The following is a 20,045-nucleotide window of genomic DNA, read 5'->3' on the forward strand; positions in this document are numbered from 1 at the left end:
CTGAAGGGCAACCGCTCCATGAAAGCCTCACCAGCACAGCCTCTGCATCACTGCCCTTTTAGTTTCCTGTTCAACCTGGCAGCCTCTCCTGGTGCTGCTGGAGTCCTCTACCTCCCTAAACTCACTTCCTAACTAGGAATGCTCTCCTATGAAAAGCAAAACACTAAACCCAGGAGGTTCTTCAAGGTGCTGGACCATCTCAGGCCACTTTCACAGCCAGTCTGACTGGTGGGGCAATCTGAACGGTGGCATTTCATTGCCAGTGGGTTTCTCTGCACCTCACCTGGGTGTCCCATAACTGTGCACTGTTTGTTGTGTACACAACTGCTGTGTCCAACACCAGCAGGGTCCTCGCAGCCTCCTGCAGAGGAGCTTTGCTTTGCTACAGAATTTGGTATCTGTTCGCAGCTACTTTCCCCAGGAACATACATTTTGAGAGCAGCGAGTTTCCATTTCATCCTGCGTTTCTGAAGGCAGCAGAGACAGACTGGAGATTGGATCAGATTGGGAAAGACAGAGTTGAGGAATGCTTTTAAAGGGAAGTCACAAACAAAATGTATGCCTCAGGTACAGCAAGAAACACTGTGGCCCTCGTGTTGAAGGAGAGCGTGATGTTATCGAGCTGCTTTGAAACTCTCTCTCCCTCTCCACACAGAGACCACCTCCAAAAATCCACCCTCCCAAGCCCTCGCAAGCAATGCATTTAGAATACCCCAGCATGGGGAAAAGGAAACACCATGCTTTACAGAGGCCTGTCTAACACCTTGGGGCTTGCTCTGGCACGCTGACTCTTTTGGGGGATGCCCCTTAGTTCAGCAAGCGAACCCCAGGACCACACGTGCCCTCCCGTACGCTCAGCAGCAGAAAGCATAAAGTGTTAAAACACAATAAAAGACCTTTAAGTTTTCAAAGTCTTTCTGGTATTTTTCCCTCAAGGTGGAAGCGCTCCCTTCCAGATGTTTGTTCTCCAGCTCGTCCCTCATGACGTTCATCTGGGCCTCCAGCTCCTGGATGCGTTCCCTCAGGCCGTGCATGGAGTCCAGGTCCCTGCCGGGGTCCTGCCCGGTGCCACCCGCCTCGCCGCCCGCCCAGCTGTCCCCAGCGCCCGGGACCACTGCGGGGGACGCCTCTGGATGCTGCCTCTGGTACTCGTCGAGGGTCTCCTGCAGGCGCTGCAGGTTCTGGCTGTAGTGCTCCTGCAGCGCCTGCAGCTCCTCGCCGTGGATGACCTGCAGCTCCTTGATCTTGGCCTGGAACTTTTCCTCCAGCGTTTGCATCTGCTCCAGGTGATACCTCTCCATGTTCTGCTTGTCACGGACAATGGCATCCAGCTGGTTGAGGCCCTCGGTCCTCTCGGCCTTCAGAGCGTCCTCTGTCCTGTTGAGCTGCTCTATCACGTTTCGGATCTCCTCCTCGTAACGCCCCTGGAGCTCGCTCAGGCTCCTGCTGTGTTTGTGCTCTTCCTCCTCCAGGAGCCTCCGCTGGCTGTCCAGCTGGGACACCTTTGCTTTGAGATCAGCGTTCTCCCTTTCCAGCATGGCGATCACCTCGCTGTACTCACCCTGCTGCTTCCTGAGCAAGTCCTCGTACTCATCCCGCAGGAGAGAGACCGTCTTGACGCGCTCCTGGCACAGCGCGTCCATGCTTTGCAGGGACTCCCTGTAGGACTTCATCTCCCTCTCGTGCTCCAGCCGGACTTTGCAAGCGGCGTAGCAAACCTGAGCCTGAACAATTGCATCGTGGACTAACAAAGAGGAATACCGCTCCAGGTCCCCCATGCACGAGTGGTAGGAAAGACTCTGGGATACCTTCAGGAGCTTCTGACAGTCTCTCACTGCCTCCTCGGGAGGCAGAGAGAGTAAGGCAACGGATATCTCCTTCAGAACACTGGATTTGTCCTTTAGTTGTTGGGCAAGATCTTCCTGAAGGGAAACAAGAGCTCCACTACTACGGTCTGGCACGCTGCCAGCCTCCTCCACCTTGGCTAATTCCTGGCACGGCACCATTTGGAGACGACTCCCGTCCCAGGAGATCTGGGCTCTTTCTGAAGCATCTTTTTGTATTTCAAGTGCCTCAGAAATCTGGTGCATAACTCTGTCGAACTCAGGAGTCCTGTAGGCTTTGATGATCTCCTCCAACATGCATTTGTGCTGCTGGAGAGCTGTTTTGGTATTATGGAGGTCTTCTTCGATTGTTTTTAATCTCTGATGAAAGGATTCTCTCATTTTCTGTGCAACAAACCCAAGTTCCGCCTTGATCAAAGTAGCATCTGCTACAGCACTGAGAAAACACTGGGAAACCCCCAAACTTGTTTCTGTTTTGCCCTCAGCTTCTCCTTCTCTGGTGCTCAAGTGTGCTCTCAGCTCCTCTACCTGGCTCCAGAACTCCCCTTCCAGCAGCAGCTTCTTAGATAGGACGCCGGCCAAATCGATGGCTGTATGAGAAACACTTGCCGGCTCCAACAAAACCACCTCAGCTGTTCCCTGTATCTCTCTCAGAAGCTGGGCTATCTCAGAGTTCGCATTTTTCAAAGACTCTGCTATTTGGTTGATGAGAGAGGCCTCAAACGCCACCCTCTCAGAAAGCCATCTCAGCTGGCTGGCGTCAAACGCTTCCACTCGTTGCTCCTTGGAGACGTGCTCCCCTTCTCCCAAAACCCCTCCTTCTGGAGCGGGGCTTTCTGTGATAAGGCTTTCACTCTGCTGATACTCCAACGGGACTGGCGCCCCGCTCAAGGCTTGGATCGCGCTTGATAACGTCGTTTCCATGCTGGACAGGTTAACAAGGAACAAATCACCCTCCTTTTCCTTGTCTGATTTGGGCAAGGCTCTCAGTTGCTCCCTGCACTTCTCTAAGCAAGTCAGTGCTTGATTATTTTTCATCTGGAAACCTCCCAGCTCGCTGACGTGACTTTCTATGAGCTTGAACTTTTCCTGCCTCTCGTTCTCCAGCTGTGAGATCAAAGCACTGACTTGGGACAAGCTGGTCTGAAGCTGTTCCCGCAGCTGGGACTCCGTGCTGGCCCACTGGTGGTGGAGGGCGATGAGCGTCTCCTGGTTCTGGCCGTGCTGGCTTTCAAGCTTCATCGTGACATCTTTGAGCTTCTCCTCTGTAATGTACAGTTTGGTTTCCAGGGAATGGATGATGGAGAGATAAGTCTCAGAGTCGCTTGTCCCCGACGAGGGGTAACCCAGAGCTGGCTCAGAGGACATGCTTTCCTCAGACAGAGATCTGTCCTGGCTCGTGTCTGAAGAGGTACTGCTTGTCCAGTTTTTCTCTGTTCCATCTGGATGGATGTATTTTTGGCACTGGATGCTCGAGAAACGGATTCTTTGCCTCTTGGCTCCCATGATTCCCACATCAGGCTTTGCTAAGGCTTTCTGAACCAACTCTTGCTCCTGGAGCTCTACAGCTTTGGACGGGGAGCCAAATTCCTCTGCTTGCCTCTGGCTGGTCTCAAGAACCTCATCCTCCTCCTCCTTCAGTGCGTAAGTCAGAGCTGGGAGGACATCCTGAGTTTGCAGAGCCTGCCCCAGTTGGGATGGATGACTTTCGTCAGCCTCAAGACTGGGGCCAAGGTCTTCTGCTTCCTCAGCACATGAACCCGTGCCCACACTAGCTAACTTCTTTAGAGCCTCCTCCTTGGCCTTTAGCTTTACTTTAGTCTCCTCTAAACTGCTATCCAAAGCAACCATTTTAACCAAAGCTTCACTGAGATCTTGATCTTTCTTCTCCACAATTCTCAAGTGCATCTCCTTAACGTGTCTCAGCTCTTCTTCTTTCTCCTTCAGCACCTCCTGCACACCCCGGAACTGATCCGACACCTCCTCGAACGACTGCTCCAGATTGTGATAGTTGGTCTCTTCCATTTTCAACTTCGCTTGTAGCTTTGCAACTTCGTTATCTGACTCGGCAACCTGATTCATGAGCTCCTGGAACCGACATTTGATCTGATCCCTCTCCCTTTCGAGCTCCTTGATGTGCTCGGCAAGCTTCTGGATGCTGGCCTCCTTCATCACCAGCTGCTCCTCCAGCTGGTGGACCAGCTCGCTGCCCTCGAACTTGGCGCTCAGCTTCTCCTTCTGCAGGATCTCCATCTGCTGCGCGCTGTTCTGCAGCTGGTTCTCGTACTCGTTGGCCTTGTCCTCCACCTCCTTCAGACTCCGTATTAAAACCTGCTTCTCCCTCTCGCAGCTCTCCAGCAAAGCCTCGTAGTTCCTCTGCAGCTTCTCCTCCATGAGGACCCGCGCTTGCTCGCTGGCGTTCAGCTGCCCGCTGAGGTCCGCGATCCTGTCCTGGAGCCGCTGCACTTCCTTCTGGTGGTCCCTCTGCAGGGCCTGCTGCATCTCCAGATCCCGCAGCTCCTGGGTCTTCTCCAGCAGCAGAGCCTCCACGCTCTTCAGCTTCTGCTCGCTGGCCTTCAGCTGGGAGCTGAGCGCGGCCTCGCCGTGCTGCCACTCCTCCAGCTGCTCTTTGGCTTTCTCCTTCTCGCTCCTCAGGTCGCTCTTGAGCTTGGCCAGGGTCTGTTCCTTGATGGAGAGCTCGGCCGCCGCGTTACTGAGCCTCGCCTGCAGGCTCTGAATCTCGGCCTCGTGGTGCCGGATCACGTCCTTGGCCTCGGCGTAGCTGCGCTTCAGCGACTGAATCTGCTGATTGATCACCTCTTGGCGCTGGCATTGGGCTTCCAGCTCGCTTTGGAGGTCTTGGTTGACTTTGTGGAGCCTCTGCCAGGCGCCTGATGGCGAGGCGGCCACCTCGGTCTTAAAAAAATTGATTAAATACTAGATTAGTAACACTCTTGGCTTTCCCTTCTGAGTGTCACACCTCTGGCCAGGCAGGCCATGGAAAAGCTCCTTGCAGCGATTTGGCTGCTACTCACATGCTCCAATTGGGATGATTTGTTCTTGGCACAATTTATTTTGTTTAACCAACTTTTTTAAACTTTTTTTTTTCTTTTCTTTTCTTTTTTTTTTTTTTTTTTTTTTTTTTTTTTTTTTTTTTTTTTTTTTTTTTTTTTTTTTTTTTTTTTTTTTTTTTTTTTTTTTTAATGAGCAACAACTGCTTTCCAGTAACAGAAAACACTGACCACGACATCAAAACAGCTGTACAGTAACAGGCTAAAAGGAAAAAAAAAATAAACCCAAACTCAAACAGAACCAAAAAACAATGAAACAGAAACACCAGCAGTAAAACAGAGACAGACACACAAGAGAAAAATGGGAAGGATGAGGAGGAGGAGGAGGGGATGGAACAAGGTGGAGGAGAAAGGAACTGCTTTTTGTTTTTAGCAGGTTTGTTCGTTTGGTTGTGAAACAAAAAGTGCACAGTTCAGGTAACACAGTCCTACCAACCAAAAGCAACAACAGAAAATGAGGTGACAGCAAATGACATCACATCCCACCCAAACGCAGGGACACGGGCCAGCTGGGGTGGAGATGTCATTTCTGTGCCTGCAGAACAGGACTGAGTGGCTGCTCAATGCAATAAAGAGATGCTGTTACACTAAAGCTTAAGGCTAGGGAGGATCTAATTTCTCTACCTGCAAAATAAAATAAACCAACAAAGGACAAAATAAGAAGCCCGACAAGTGGAGGGAGGGAAAAGGTGTGATGAGAATGTAAAAATGAAAGAAACCAACCTTTGTGAGATTCAAACCAAAGCAATGGAGCATGCAAAAAGAAAACTCACAGAAAGCGTCATGCAAAAGGCGACAGAAATTATGTATCTTAAAAAAAAAAAAAAAATAAAATACACAGACAGGAAGAGGCGAGAGAAGCACAGCGTTAAGCCTGGGAATTTGGCCTGCCTTGCTGTACTCTGGTTGCTGATAAGGAAAGCCCACAGATGTGACACTCAGTTATGTTAAGTTAAATTTCATGCTTTACACCAAAAACATGCAAGAACATCCGCCTGGGACAGGTTAGTACGTGCCCCCTCCCACCCGCCGTGGCCGGAGCCAGGGGATGGCTCCGGTCCCTTTGTGAGGAGCAGGAGCCCCCAGTGTTTTCCTCCCAGTAGGGATCAAAGTTGGGGTCCCAAGGAAGCTCAGAGCAAGAGAGGGGGTTACACGAGGCCGGAGAGGCTTCGGTGCACGGCACATGCATCGGGTGGGTGTCAGTGGCTGCCCTGTGGAACGGGTTTGGTGCCCCCCGGGCAGCTCGGGAGGGATGGGTTGGCAGCAGTCAGGCTACTCCATCACCCCTCCCCGGAGACAACGTAGGAACCTCCCCCCAAATTAGGCATGATGGAGGTGGGGGCACATGAAATTCTGAGGGTTTGTCCAAAAAAAAGTGCTGTGATGTTTTCCTGCAGTCTGGGGCTGCAGAATTTCCTCAGTGACTCCGCTCCCTCCACCCCAGCGGGTTTTGGTGGGGTTACTCCCTTCTACAATAGGATTTTAATCCCTCTGGCTCCCAGGAAACACAAGGGAAATCCCCCAGAACAATTAAACTGGAGCAGGCAAAATCCTCCAACCCTTCCAAAAACCCTCTCCAACTTCCAGGTCCAAGTTTGGGTCACTGTTCAATGCAGCAATGATTTGCCCAGCCCCTCTGCACACTTTCCCTCTTGCTACCCCTCCTCATATTGAGGCACCGTGGCCAACTTCAGCACAGCCAATATGATGGTGGATTCAGCATCCAGCTTTTAGCCCCATTCCCTGATTTTTTCCATGCTTCAGGCAAAGGGAGGTTGGATGCCTTTGCCCCAGGGAAGTGGGAGTTAGTTACTCTTCCAGCACTGCCAAGTGAAAATGGAACTCCTCCAAGCAGGCATTGTCAGCTCAGAGACTCCAGAAATAAATGAATTAATAACCCCTCCTGGGAGATCATGGGCAAGGAAGGCAGGATGTCCCCCTCCCAGGGCTGGCTCCACTGCCTGTGCAACTTCTTCAGGGGAAATTTTCCTGTGAGAAATAAGGACTCAGGGTTTGGCGTCGACACCGGGTTTGCTGCCAGGGGAGTGCAGGATTTGGCCACGCACAAAGCACTTTGATCCACAGCCGGTTTGCTCAAGTAGATTTGAGCAGGCCAAAATGCTGCCCCTGCACAGGACAGGACTATGGACCCATAAGAGCAGACAGAAGCTGCCCCACAGGTGTCACAGCTCCTCTGGGCATGGATGTTCCCAAAGGAAAGCCTTGTGTGCACCCCACTTCCTGAGGGGAATATGTGGGGCACAGAAAGGGGGAGACAGCTGTTGCAGAGGCAAACACAGCAGGGGATGGATCAGAGGTGGACTTTGGTGAGGTCCCTCTGCCTACCACGGCTGTGTTTCGTCTTCCCTTGGAAATGCTAATAGGTAATGCTACCTCCTATCCCATCTCAGATCAGAGGTTTTGTTCAGCAGACGATTCTGGTACAGCTACAGAACTAGCAATGCTTGCAAGAACGTCAAACCTCTCGGAGCCCGCTCAGTGGTGCATGTCCCTGTGTCACCCAGGATGTCCCCAGGAACACCCCAGACCGAAGCCCACCAGGGATCCCCTCGGGTGCAGAGGAAGGCGGATCTCTCTCTCCTCCCTGCCCTCCTACCTGCAACACGTAGCCCTCCCGGGCGCTCTGCTCCCGGCCCAGTGCCACTTTCAGCTGGTCCTGCAGGTGCCGGTTCTGCTCCAGGAGCTCCAGGGCCTCCTTCTGCTTCTGCTCCAGCTGGAGGGACACGAACAGAGACAGCGTCCAGGGAGTGGGCAGGGGGTCAGCCATAAGGAACAGGGCGGCTTGGAGGGGACACAGAGCAGAACGAACGGGGCTTTTGATGGCACCGCTGCTCTGCTCCGCTCTGGAATCTGGATTTCATTTTGCCAGGAAAAGTCCCTCCCCCCCCGAAAGAACTAAGTTGTGCTTTAGTGTAATTCGTACAGCTCCCTGCAGCAAAGGATGAACGGCACCAGCTCGTGCCAGGCATGACCCCAGTAAATCCCTGCCCGGTTCAGCTCAGCGATACTCCTGGTTACTCCATGCCTGCACCCCTTTCATTCCTGCTAATACACCTTAATCCCAACTAACAACCACCTTTGTTATCCCAGGCATGGACCTCTTCCAAGCGAGCTGAATCTCCTCCTTTCTTTTCCTAAAATTGCAACACTGTTTGATGTAGGCTACACAAAAAGGGAGCCTTTGTGGCGTGTGCTACAACTCAAGGCAGTTTATAACTGCAGACACAAATCTGCAGCTGCAGAGGCACACAGGATTAAGAGCCTGAATTTGGGGTCTGGTTGATACACCTCGATTGTACCCATCTCATCAGACACAGGGTGGTTACAAACCAACACAAATTTGGCTGCGTTGGCTGGGAGGGGGCAAGGAAGTAAGAACAGCCCTTTCTGCAACCGTGGGAACATGAAAGCTGCCGGCAGAGCTGAACTGGAATGGACATGGATCTGTGCCTTGCCAGCTCCCAGCGGACCTCCAGCATCCCTCCTTGTTGCTACTACAAGGCAGCAATAAATGCAGCTTTTTTTAAGCCTATCCCAGGCTTCCTGAAGTGGCCACCGTGGCCTGGAGGCCATTTTAGGCAGGCAGCCTGCACCCCACACACCCCTTTACCTCCTTCTCCAGCAGCGTGGTCAGGTGCTGCTTCGCCAGCCCCTCGTCCCGGTCCTCGGCGTGGGCGAGGTGCAGGGGCGTGATGGGGATCTGCTTCTCCTCCCGCAGCGGGGTGGTCTCCACCTGGTGCCAGCGCTGCTCGATCTCCACGTGGACGTTCTGGGGTTTGATGTCTGCCGGCACGGGCAGGATCCGGTCCACCTCCATCCTCAGGGCCTCTTCTGACCCTGCCCCGTCCACGGTATCGATCATCTCGAAGCGCTTGCGCCGCTCCTCCCGCCGCCGGGCCCGCTCCCGCTCCAGCTCTCCCGGGTCGGCGTCGGCGGCGCCGCTGTCCTTGGGGAAGGCGGCTGAGCCGCCACCGGAGGAGTCTGCAGCGTTTGCACGCTCCTGCACCAGGGCCTGCTGGATGGGGCGAAACTCAGCCCAGTCAAAGGTCTTGGACCGTCCTTCTCGCCGGCGTTCCCGAGCGCGGCTCCGCTTCTGCTCCGGGTCCAGCTCAGCTTGCTCCGCATCCGGCTTCTCGCTCGGCTTTGGACCGCTCTCGAAGGAAGAGCTTGTTTTGCTTTTCTCTTCCGGCAGCGAGCTGTGAGGATAGAGGGTGAAGGAAAGTGTCAGTGGGTGCTGGAGATGGCCAGGCGCTCCCATGCATGTCTCGGAGAGCCGGGTGGAAAGGGGCTGCTGGAAGCCCAAGCCAATGCCACGTGGGTGCCCCTTTGCCCCTCCATCTCCTGTCGCCTCTTGGGTGCAGGAGCTTCCGCCGCCCTTCCCCAGGGTCGTGCTGGTGTGCAAAGCCTCGGTGCAAGCGGTCCCAGCTGCTCCCGAGACCCCCGAGCCCCCGGAGAGTGGCTGATCCCAACCTCGCTCCTCCTCGGCAGCCACATCGGGGCCAGTGACCGCGAGCCAGCAGCAGCCCGTGGCCAAGGCAGCGACCCCAAACTGTGCTGCCAGCGGGGGAAGAGGCTCCGAAAGCTCCTCCAGCACCCCGGTTGTGGGGCTCCATGCACACCCATCGGTCGACAGGGCCATCCATAGTCACGTGCTTGCAGGGAGGATGCCACCAATCCCACACCAAAGCCAGCCTGGCTTTGGAGCTGTGGGGTAGAGAAGCACAAGAGCAGCTCTAAGAGGTCTTGGGAAACAAGGGGAAGGTTTCTCTCAAGCTTGGAAAAGTACTAGTGGGTCGAAAACTTCTCCGTGCCGCTATGTGCACTGAAGGCAGAGACCTCCCCTGGGGCACCCAGCCTCAGGGGCAGCCCCCCTGGCACACCGGGATGCATCCTGTATGTGCAGGGGTCAGTGCAGCAAGGACAGCAAGTTATTCAACACAGCGTGGAAATCACTGAAAACGCTGATTTCTCAAGCAAGGAATGGTTTTTAGTGCTGAGTTAGAGGGTGGTGGGTTGAGGGGGGAGACATACTCATCAAGCAAGGGAAGTTAATAAGGGGAGGCAATACCATTTCCAACCTACAGATAATCCACAATGCAGTATTAGCTTATTAAACGTGGACATGCCAGCCTTGTAACATGCACACCGAAATTAAAACAGAAAATAGCAGTATGCCAAGTTTGTGGAGGAAGCCTGTCCCAAAGGAGTGGTGGGCACCTGCTGAACCCTCTTTGCTGTCTGAAGCCCCCCGAGATGCCTCCTGAGGCACAGCCCTTCTGCTCAGGCTGACTCCTGACTCTCCCTGCTTCCTCCGACCACAGCATCCCCCTGGGCTCCAGCCTCCAGCACATCCTCAACAGGTTTTGTGGAAGAGCTGGAAAGCAGCTCCCTGGGCCCTTCACTGCAGGCCCTGGGACCACATGCATCAAGACCACCGCAACTGGGAGCAGCAGTAGCACCATCACAGCTTCTCCCGCCTTGGAACACATCCCAGCTCCCATAGCCAACAACCTCATGGATGTGCACACGCCCAAAACAAAGGATGGAGCAGAAGAGATGGCTCTGCGTGGGGCCCGGGCTAGTATCTTCCGATGCACTGTCATCCACCATCAAACCACAGGCTCAGTTGAGCTGGGTTTTGAGAAACTCTGGCAGTTACAGGCTAAAACCAGCTCGGGGATGATTCTTTCTTCAGCGCTGTCACTTGCAGCTAATAAAATAAACCCAAAAGGCACCACAATGAAACATCGCTGCTCCTCAACCACGACTCCAAAGCCAGGCTCTCAATCTGGAGTCAGTTAGTGATTACAGCTGCATTTTGAAGAAGTAAAACGGGGATGAGTCTTAATATGGAGACCAGTGTTAGAAAAAAATGGGGGTCCCGGGGCCCCTTGGACGGTGCTGGGACACAGAAATTACACTGCTTTAAATCCCACATAGAAGAATCTCGGCATTTCTAGAGGTGACATCTCTCACAAGCTCATTTCTCCTCTGCTGCTTTCCAAAGGGCATAGGATGTGTGTCAGGGAGTGGAGGGACAGCTGCTGGGAACGAAGTGAAGAGACTCAGGAGACTGACCCAAAGTTTCTCATTTCATCTCCTGACAAGTGCCCCATGGCTATTAATTCTGCTCAAACACTTCACATCTCCTCCATTCCAGACAAATTAATTCACAGCACACAGGAGGGGGGGGGTGTCTTCGCCTCCCAATGTTATTTATAGGTCAAAATAAAAAGGTTTTTTTTTTAATAGAGGTGGGTCTGGGAGCAGTGCAAGCTGCGAGCTGAGCACGCTGTGGCAAGAATCTCACGAAGGCTGCAGGGAACGGGGAGGAGCACTGGGGGAACTCAGCCTCACCAGGGCTGTGAGCTAAATATGGATCCAGTGCTTTCCTGGGGGTATTTGCTATTTGCCCTGTAATCGTTAGCAAAGTGTAATAAGTGTCTCTGCAGACAGCAGGGCACGGCTGAGGGCAGGCAGCAGCACAGCGTCTGCTCCCCATGCTGGGTGCTGACACACACAGCAATATAAACAGTCATTAGGACTTGAGAAACCAGGAAAAGGTGTGTTTGGCTCAGTGGAGACACAGCAGCAGGTTAAAGAGATACAGCAAAGGGCTGCAGGAGCGTGTAGGATGGGACAGGCCCTGGGTACGGGGTGAACACTGTCACCCTCCTGGCACGCCAAGCACCCGGACTAACATGCCTCCTAAACCCTGGTCACACTGTGCCAACGTTTCCCACCCCTCCATCATGAGCCCTGGGCAGTCTGTCCTTCAGCTTTCCAGCAGCCCCCTTCACAAGCCACTCCCCGGGTGTGGAATGTAATAATGACATCCCAAAGCCAGGTGGGACGCGCTGGGATAGCCCGCACCAGGTGATCGCAGCCCTGCTGCACACACAGCACAGGACTGCCCAGCAACGTGACTAACCCACGCCAGCCTCCCCCCCGGCCAAAACCAGCTCGGTGGGAAACGACAGAAGCACACACACATAATTCCCTTTCCCCAGCTCAGGATGGATTCGCAGTCTATTTGTGCAGCGTAACAAGTTACTGCCCAGCCGGGACCTGCGCTTGGACCCTCTCAGAGGGAAAGCCAAGTGAAACCACTTTGTGTGGGCTCGGAGCAGGTGCAGACAGTGAGCACAGGACTATCGTGCTGCAGTAACCTGTGAGCAACCATAAATACATCTGGCTCTTTAAAGGCAGGGAGGTCCCCTCAAATTTCCTTGGTCTTCATCTTCATATCTAGTCACATCGGAAGATACCAGTGTGGGGAAATCAAGTGTCAAGACCAGGTTGCTTCTTCCCTTCTCTCTGGTTTTTATTTAAAGAAAAAAAAAAGAAAAAGAAAAAAAAAAAAAAGGGAAGGGGGGGAAGAAAAGAAAGAAAAATAAATGGAAACTGCAGGACTTCTCATCCGAGGTGCAGAAAAGGAGGAGCATGCAGTGAATCACGAGATATACAAACCACAGAACGTTAATACAGGAGAGAACACAGTTTTCCAACCTGGGCTTCAGCACGGATAGTTTCAAAGAGAAGTTTTTCCTGGGATTGCATGGAAATCAAACATACACAGGAGTGAGGAGAGAGGCGGCTTCCCCAAGACCCCCGCGAGATCCACCAGAGCTCGGGCAGGGCTGGGAAACAGTGGCTGAGTGCCAAGGGGGATAGGGAAGGAGAGGCTGGAGCATCTCCAGGTCAACAGCACCAGGTGAGAAGAGCCATTCCATGAACTCTGGGGACAAACCTGGCAAAAACCTGCTCACTGCAGCTACAGTAAGGACAGGAGATGGGGTTAGTGGTGTGGCAATGTCCACGCAGCCTGTAAGAGGTGGCCTGTATGAGTGTGGCCAGCAGGGTCAGCTGTGAGGAGGCCAAACACCCTGTACCCAGAGCCACAAGCGCCCACAGAAGGTACTCTGTGAGGCAGGGGGTCCCTTCCTCTGGCACTGACACAGGAGCAGACACCAGCGTTACTAAAGCGTAAGGGGAACGAGCTGAGGCAGCTTCTGGAAGATCAAAAGAGGAGGGAAGACGATTTGCTGGCTGCAGTTTAAAATAGATCAGAGCCAAACAGCTTCTAAATTGAACCCTGGGCTCCTGCTGCTGTGACCCGTGGAGGGGCTGGGCAGCTCATGCTGAACAGTAGCCAGAGGAAAGGGGGAACCCAGCACAACTGAATCCAAGTGGTTTCACAATACCTGGTGGGAATCCAGAGGAGCCTTGATATAGGAACAGTATTTCATATTCCTATGCACAAATTAAAGCCACATTTTCAACCCTCTTTGAAATCTGCACGTGTAAGAATAACTCAGCATATCAGCGTCCCCACAAAGCATATCCAAATTAAGCCCAGAGAGAGGGATGTGAGAAAGAGCCGCAGCTTCCAGGAACGGACAGGCTCAGAAACAGGAAAGAAAAGGGAATGAGGGAAGAGTTACTCCTGCACAGCAAACCACACAACTGCAGGGGCTGCTACACTCCCCCCTTACCTTGTTACATCAGGAGCAGTGGTGGGGCGAACGTGCTTCATGATGGTCTGGATCCAGTTGCGGCGAATGCCCGAGGTCATGGCAGAGAGGGTGAACTCCCCTTCCTTCGTCTAGGGACAGAGGAGGAACAGCTCAGAGCAGCTGACTGCACCCATCAGCACTGTCCCAAAACCACTCTGCACCCAGCCCCAAGCCCACAGTGCTGGGGCACTGCTTGCTGGCCAAACAGAGGTCACACCCAGCCCCTCCATCCCCCAGCAAGCTCCTGGTGGGAACTAGTGTTTCTCAGCAATCAGGCTAATTTTGTCACAGCTCAGACCCTAAGACTGAAACAAAACTTTGCCTTTCCTCCTTCCCTTTCCCCCAGACAAAAAACTGGCTCTCAGACTCAAGGCTACAGCTCTCTGGAACGCTCTGGGGGCTGCTGGGTGGCCTTTCTTGGGTGTTTGAGGAGATGTTTCCCTTGTCACAGACAAGCATCCCCATCAGCTGTCCTGCAGTGGAACTCTTCCTCCTCCCCACATTTTCCTTACGTGGATCTGGAAGCCGTAGTTCCGCTGAACTGGGTACTCAGTGACATCGTAGCACGTGGATAAATCGATTTCTCCATCCAGGTCAGCTGCCTGCAGAGGGAAGAGGTAAAATAAGCCACAGAACTCCGCAGCCTCGAAGTGCAGCGGGCCCACAGGGAGGCACAGCAGGTCCCTGAAAAGCACAAAGTCCTGAAGAGCAATGCTCCCAGGACCTTGGGAAGGCAGCCTGCCCAGGGGTCAGTTTGGGAGAAGTGGGAGCTCCCCTGGGTGCAGTGATGGGAGGACACTCACCTCCTCCGCCACCGAATCCCGGTAGTATCTCAGGCTCTGGTCAGTCAGCACAAACCAGTGCTTCTTCCACTAGGAAAGAGCCAAGACGGGGTAGTTACAATCCTGCTCCTTTCCCCACCAGCGGAAACACAGTGGCTTGTTACAGGTCAGCTGGCAGAGATGCCCCACAGGGAGGCAGCTCAACGCCTCTCCCCTCCCAGCTCCACACTCGGCTTCATTGAGACCCTCCTGACAGGAAGGGGAGACCCAAACAGGCAGCAAGGCAAGGGACAGTGATGGTTTGCACCACCAGGACCCCGAATTCCCTGGTGCTGCTGCACCACAGAGTGCTCCACCCTCAGCAGCACCAACCCTGCGTGTGACGGTGGCACACGGTGAGAGCCACGGGGGCAGTCGGAGCCTTCCCAGCAAGACGATGCTTTTAGTGACTGTACTTAAAGCCTTTTTAACAACAACAAAAGAAAAGCAGTAAAACATTCATGTTTTATCTGCAGTACCTAGAGCTGGAGTCTATTCCTGGCCCTTACTCTACACAAATCCATCTCCTGCACGCTCCCAGCCAGGCACAGGCAGCTTTCAGTCGATAAAGCACAATCCAGTGGCCAATTCCCCCTCGGCTGCCTATGGATGTGCCCTCAGTCCCAGTGCCCACAGTGGAGCCAAGGCCATGCACTCACAGCCACAGGCAAGTCACCCTCACTTTCCCTCAGCAACTGAGCAGGAGGGAAGGAAATCCAGGGAAGGAAACCCAGGGAAGGGGCAGTTTGCAAACAGCCAGGACCACCCATGCTGCCTCGGCATCAGTGCCCACGACTAAGGCTCTGATGGAGCAGCATATCCCACATCCCTTTGGGAACAGACAGCAGGAAAACAGCATCAGCTGCTTCCCACAGCGCCAACTCAGAGGCATTTATTTATTTATTGGCCTTGCCGTTTCCCTGGTGCTCAGGAGACTTTACCTGAGCCTCATTACTGACACCAAAGAGGTCACTGGGCTGCAAGGGAGGTGAGACTGATAAATAGAGAACAGGAACATGAAACCAGTGCTGCCATCCAAGCTGCCCTGGCTCCCTAGAAACGATACAATATCCACCTGTGGGGCTTTGAAAGCTCCCCAGGACAGAGGACCAGCAATTCTCACTCCAAGGCTGATCTACCCAGCAGAGACATCGGAGCTCTGTCAGTGCCAAGAGCAGCCCCACGTGCCGCCAGCACAGCCAGGATGCTGGAGGGAGTGGATATAAAGGGCAGAGCTTCCCCCTCACTCACCTGCCCATCCTCATACTGCTTTGTCAACCAGCCCTTCTTGAAGTTCAGTAGGTCGGGCTGGAAGAAAGGAGAGAGGGATCAGAGGAGAGGGAAGAAGTGTCTGCGCCCAGAAGGCAAGAGGAGTGACTTGATAAACACAGTGCAGCAATAAAAGAGACCAGTAACAGTTAAATTCATAGAATAGTTTGGGTTGGAAAGGACTTTTAAAAGTTATCTAGTCCAGACTGGATCATTACACTGGTGGCTAAATGTTTGCACCCAGGAGGAGCAGAGACTTGCTGCATGGTATACTCAGCTGTTCCTGTCCTACCATTTTCTCCTGCAATTTCCTACAGCTCCAACAGCATAACAGAGGAAGGAAAAACGGGAATTAGTAAGACTTCAGGCAGTTTTGTCCCTCTATTATATACTATGGAAGAAAAAACTACATGCTATTGATGCAAGGCTCCAGGGTTCAAAACAGGCTGAGTTCCCAAGGCTGGAAATACAGGGAATCTGAGCCCTGCACCACCCAAACAACACCTGCTCTTTCCTCCAAAGTGGGTAACATGGGGATGTCGAATCCCTGAGAAAAGCAACCAAGACAGCGTGGGATAACTGCTGCCAGACCCTCCTCCCATCCCTGCCCCTGCACAGGGAAGGATGTGGTGGAAATGCTTTCACTCCCTCGAGGCTGAGCTCCTCCAGCTGCTCCATGTGCTGTAGAGAGGAGGAGGAAAAAAGGACAGCAGTGTGTGAAATTCAGCTGCAGGGTCTGAAAGTGGCTACAGCAAGGGGAGCAGTGGAAATTGGGGTCTGGAAGCCCATTCAATCAAACCTGTGCTGTGGGGCAGAACGTCCCACACCTGAATGATCCTGTGGTGGTGGAAACCCAGTCCTGCTCCACAAAAAACACACAGGAAGGTAATTCATTGAATTATAGGATCATGGAATGGTTTGGGTTGAAAGGGGTATTAAAGATCATCTCGTTCCAATCACCTTCCCCTATCCCAGGTTGCTCCAAGCCCTGTCCAACCTGGCCTTGGACAATCCCAGCGACGGGGCAGCCACAGCTTCTCTGGGCAACCCATGCCAGGGCCTCCCCACCCTCACAGGGAAGAATTTCTTCCTAATACCTAATCTAAACCTGTATGATTATCTTCCCTTCACTAGATAATGTGCACTGCCACTTCATATGCACTTCTTACACCTTTCTATTCCCACCAAGAATTTAAAACTCACTCTTATGGCTGTACAAGTCTATCCAAAAAGCTCCAGAAACGCCAAGCTGCTGCATTATTCTGATAAGTCCTTGAATGGAAGCTGTCTGTCCGCAAAAAATGCAACTTGTATTTACAGTAGCTCTGTAATCTATCTGAGAGATTAGCAAGTGTATTTATTTTGTCCCTGCAGAAGGGTGGTGAGGGAAAGGAGAGCATTTTGTGTTTGTTCTGTACTGTTTGCCTCCAGGTCTGGTGAGCATTTGAAATATGCAAAGGGAGGAAAGCTCAGAAGGGCAGGTTCAGCCCTCCCTGGCAGCCTTCATCCCACTCACACCCACTTCCAACTGCATAAACATCAAGGAAGCGGCATTAGAAAACTGGGACATGTGCTGGCCCTCTGAAAACTCTCTGAGGAGCCTGGTTGAGTGGAAGGTGCCCATGCCTGTGGCAGGGGAGTTGGAACAAAATGATCTTTAGGGTCAAATGTGAGCATGTCCCACATCCTACATGCTGACCATGAGGAAAGCAGCAGACAGGGCAGTTTTCACTGGACCTGCTGAGGAAAGGCCTCTCATGTCCCTCCCAAAAGGCAGGGGGCACGGCCCCCTGGCTCACCGTCATAGAGGACTCCGTGGACCTTCTGTCCAGTGACTTTGCCCGGCGATGTGGGGACAGGGGAGATGCAGACACGTCCAGGATGGAGCCCACGGCTGCTCCTTCGCAAGTGAAGTCCTGTGTGAGCAGAATTAGCCCAGATCAGTGCAGGAACTAGGACAGAGTCCTGCTCTCTTGGCTCGTGGCATAAAAATCTGCTTTATTTAAGGGGCATCTCAGCCTCAGAACAAGTGTCATTTCTTTGGCAATACAAATTTTTTGTCCTCTCAGGCATTAATTTGTTCCCAATATATCCAAGCGTATCTGGGACTCTCAAACCCGCCTGTTTCTTTTGTTACTTCACCCCATCCTGATGTGTCCTGCCACGCCAGATCCGAAGTTTCCCTTTATATTTTGAAGGAAGGAGAAAAGACAGCCTGATTTGCCACTCTGATCTACACCTGGGCCACGGGAGCAGAGCAGCAAGTGGCAAACCCGCAGAGACTGAGCACACACAGCGTGTGGCTCCTGCAGGAGCTGCCTGTGACTCTAGATCCACACCCAGGGACAAACCCTGGAGCTGAATGCTCTCTCCTGCGCTGCAGGATCCCAGGTGCCATCCCCCCAGAGCCCACCAGGAGACCTCAGCCAGGCAGCTCACCCGTTTCCGTGGGAAAACCCTCTTCTCGCTCCTGCCCTGCCGCGTCTCGCTGGAAAGGGCAGCGCCCCCCGGCACGTTCGTTTCCATGTGCTCCGCGTTCTCGATATCTAACGCCTCAAATTTCTCAATTACCTGGGATCTCCTGGAAAACAGAGAGAGAAAGGGGAAACCAGAGAAGGTTTTAGACACAGGAGCAGCAACTGCACAGGAGCTGTACAACCCCACACGTTTAAGGCTGCAGAATTGCTTGACCCGGTGTTCACGCACACCTGGCTTTTGGGTCCCTGTTCCTCTGAGGGCTCCTGTGTGCCCAAATCCAGGGTAAAACTCCCTTTTATCCATGGCCAAAGTGGGGAAAAAAACCCTCACACTATTTAGCTCCACAGGTAGCACCTTCAATAACTAGAAAACCCTCGCAAAACCACCGGTAACTTTTTACTTGTGAATTTTACAGCCCTTTGGGAAGCAGGGACTACAGAGCAGCTTTGGCTTAAGCTTTGGCTCTACCCTCTAGCACTGCAGCTACCGATGGCCCCCCAGGCCACAGAGCTCTGATACGTCAGACCAAGCTGGGGTGCAGAAATAAAGGGGTGTCAGGTTTTCCCGGAGTGTTCACTGCAATAGGTACCCTCTTAAAACTCAGCCCCACACAGGGAACAGCCACAGGATTGCATGGAGTGAGGACTGTCCGTAGGTGCCTCCAGATCACGGGTCTGGCTCGCAGGACGCACCAGCTGAAGGGGAATGAGATGAGGAGTACCCTGTGCCGTGGCAGGGCATCCCCTGAAAAACCTGGGGCCTTTGCCTCCCCTAAACTGAGCTGCAAATCCAATATGGACAGCAGGGAGCACAACTTGGGTCTCTCAGACACCGCCTTGGTGGCCCATCACACCGTGGCAACTTGTGTCTCTGAGGATGGAGAACTACAAAGGAATGGGGATGGAGCAGGAGCCAAACCTGGATAAAATGAAAGGGATGCTCCTAAGGATGAGCAAATAGGCCTCTGCAGGTAGAATTAAAAGTGCTGGCTCAGCATGAGAAGCTGCTTGCTGACCCACAGGAGAGGAAGCACCTGCTGGTGTCTGAGTTTGCATTCCCAGGAGTTCAGGCAGGAATCAGCCTCAGGTCCTTAATCACAGCCTGGGAACGTGAAGCAATAACCCACCACCAGCAAATGCCAGCTGTGCTCCAAGCTGTGAGGTTTAAAGGTCCATTTCAAAACTCCCCAAAAAGCTCAATCCAGGTGGTTTCTTGACACAAAATTTGGACCCACTTGTGCCACATTTAACCTTGGGGTTGCTTGCTCTGTGTGAACCTCTAATGTGCATGAAAATCACAATGGCAACCACATATGCAGAAACAGGTTATCCAAAAACACCCATTTTTAACACTTCCCAAAAAAAAAGGAACAGCAGGTTAAAGGCTCAAAAACCATGAGATGTTCAGTTTTCAACCAACATTTGCACCAAATTCCATAAATGAGAGGAACAGTCTGAGCACATCACATCCCCCAGGAGGCTGGGGGCCCCCCACTGCTGCTCAGAGCCAAGGCTGCCAGGACACAACCAAGGAGGAAGGGACAAAATTTTGGGGGAGGACTTTGGTTCATAAATTTGTAAAGATCTTTGACGCTTTTACAGGACATCTGTTCAGCCCCTGCTGCCTCTCAGTTTGCAAACTGGGAGTGGGCAGATCCTGGGCTTGTGCAGAGCTCCCAGTTTCCCTGGGATATTCTGCTTGTGAGATGTTCAACATAAGCCAGGCTGTGGAACATAAATCCAAGTTCTCTGTTCACTGACAGACAGGGAATTGTTTTGGAGTCCCAATTTTTTTTTAACCCTTTTTACACTGGCCCAGCCTTCTCTGAGTCTCAGTTCAGGAGGAAATAAGAGATCCACGAATTAACATTGTCTGTGCCCTACTGAGTGAAGGCCTGAAGAAAAAAACAAATCAGGAGAAAAATAAAGAACAAAAACCCAACCAAAAAAAAAACCATAAAAACAAAATCAAAAGCAGGTTGATTTCTCATGAAAGGGGCTGCACCACCAGGTTGTTCTACGGCTT

The 20,045-nt window shown here is 52.7% G+C and overlaps 1 protein-coding gene across 9 annotated transcripts in view; it reads right to left on the minus strand.

Annotated features, from left to right (window-relative positions):
• Positions 1-20,045, minus strand: part of MPRIP (myosin phosphatase Rho interacting protein) — a 78,355-nt gene that overhangs the window by 16,296 nt on the left and 42,014 nt on the right. For 5 of the 9 annotated variants that reach the window (XM_027900313.1, XM_027900308.1, XM_027900310.1 and 2 more), the window contains 10 exons: positions 17,982-18,123; positions 17,342-17,458; positions 15,525-15,581; positions 14,256-14,324; positions 13,965-14,054; positions 13,432-13,541; positions 12,407-12,484; positions 8,547-9,132; positions 7,533-7,649; positions 897-4,760 (listed from right to left, as the gene is read on the minus strand). In XM_027900313.1, the coding sequence (XP_027756114.1) occupies positions 897-4,760; positions 7,533-7,649; positions 8,547-9,132; positions 12,407-12,484; positions 13,432-13,541; positions 13,965-14,054; positions 14,256-14,324; positions 15,525-15,581; positions 17,342-17,458; positions 17,982-18,123 (5,230 nt within the window). The remainder of the gene's footprint in view (positions 1-896; positions 4,761-7,532; positions 7,650-8,546; positions 9,133-12,406; positions 12,485-13,431; positions 13,542-13,964; positions 14,055-14,255; positions 14,325-15,524; positions 15,582-17,341; positions 17,459-17,981; positions 18,124-20,045) is intronic. The other 4 variants (XM_027900315.1, XM_027900316.1, XM_027900311.1 and 1 more) reach the window with 3 other exon arrangements.

The sequence above is a fragment of the Empidonax traillii genome, unplaced genomic scaffold (genome assembly GCF_003031625.1).
Source record: "Empidonax traillii isolate 1590-97213 ecotype Southwest subspecies unplaced genomic scaffold, ASM303162v1 scaffold717:size860381, whole genome shotgun sequence".
Taxonomy (NCBI): Eukaryota; Metazoa; Chordata; class Aves; order Passeriformes; family Tyrannidae; genus Empidonax; species Empidonax traillii.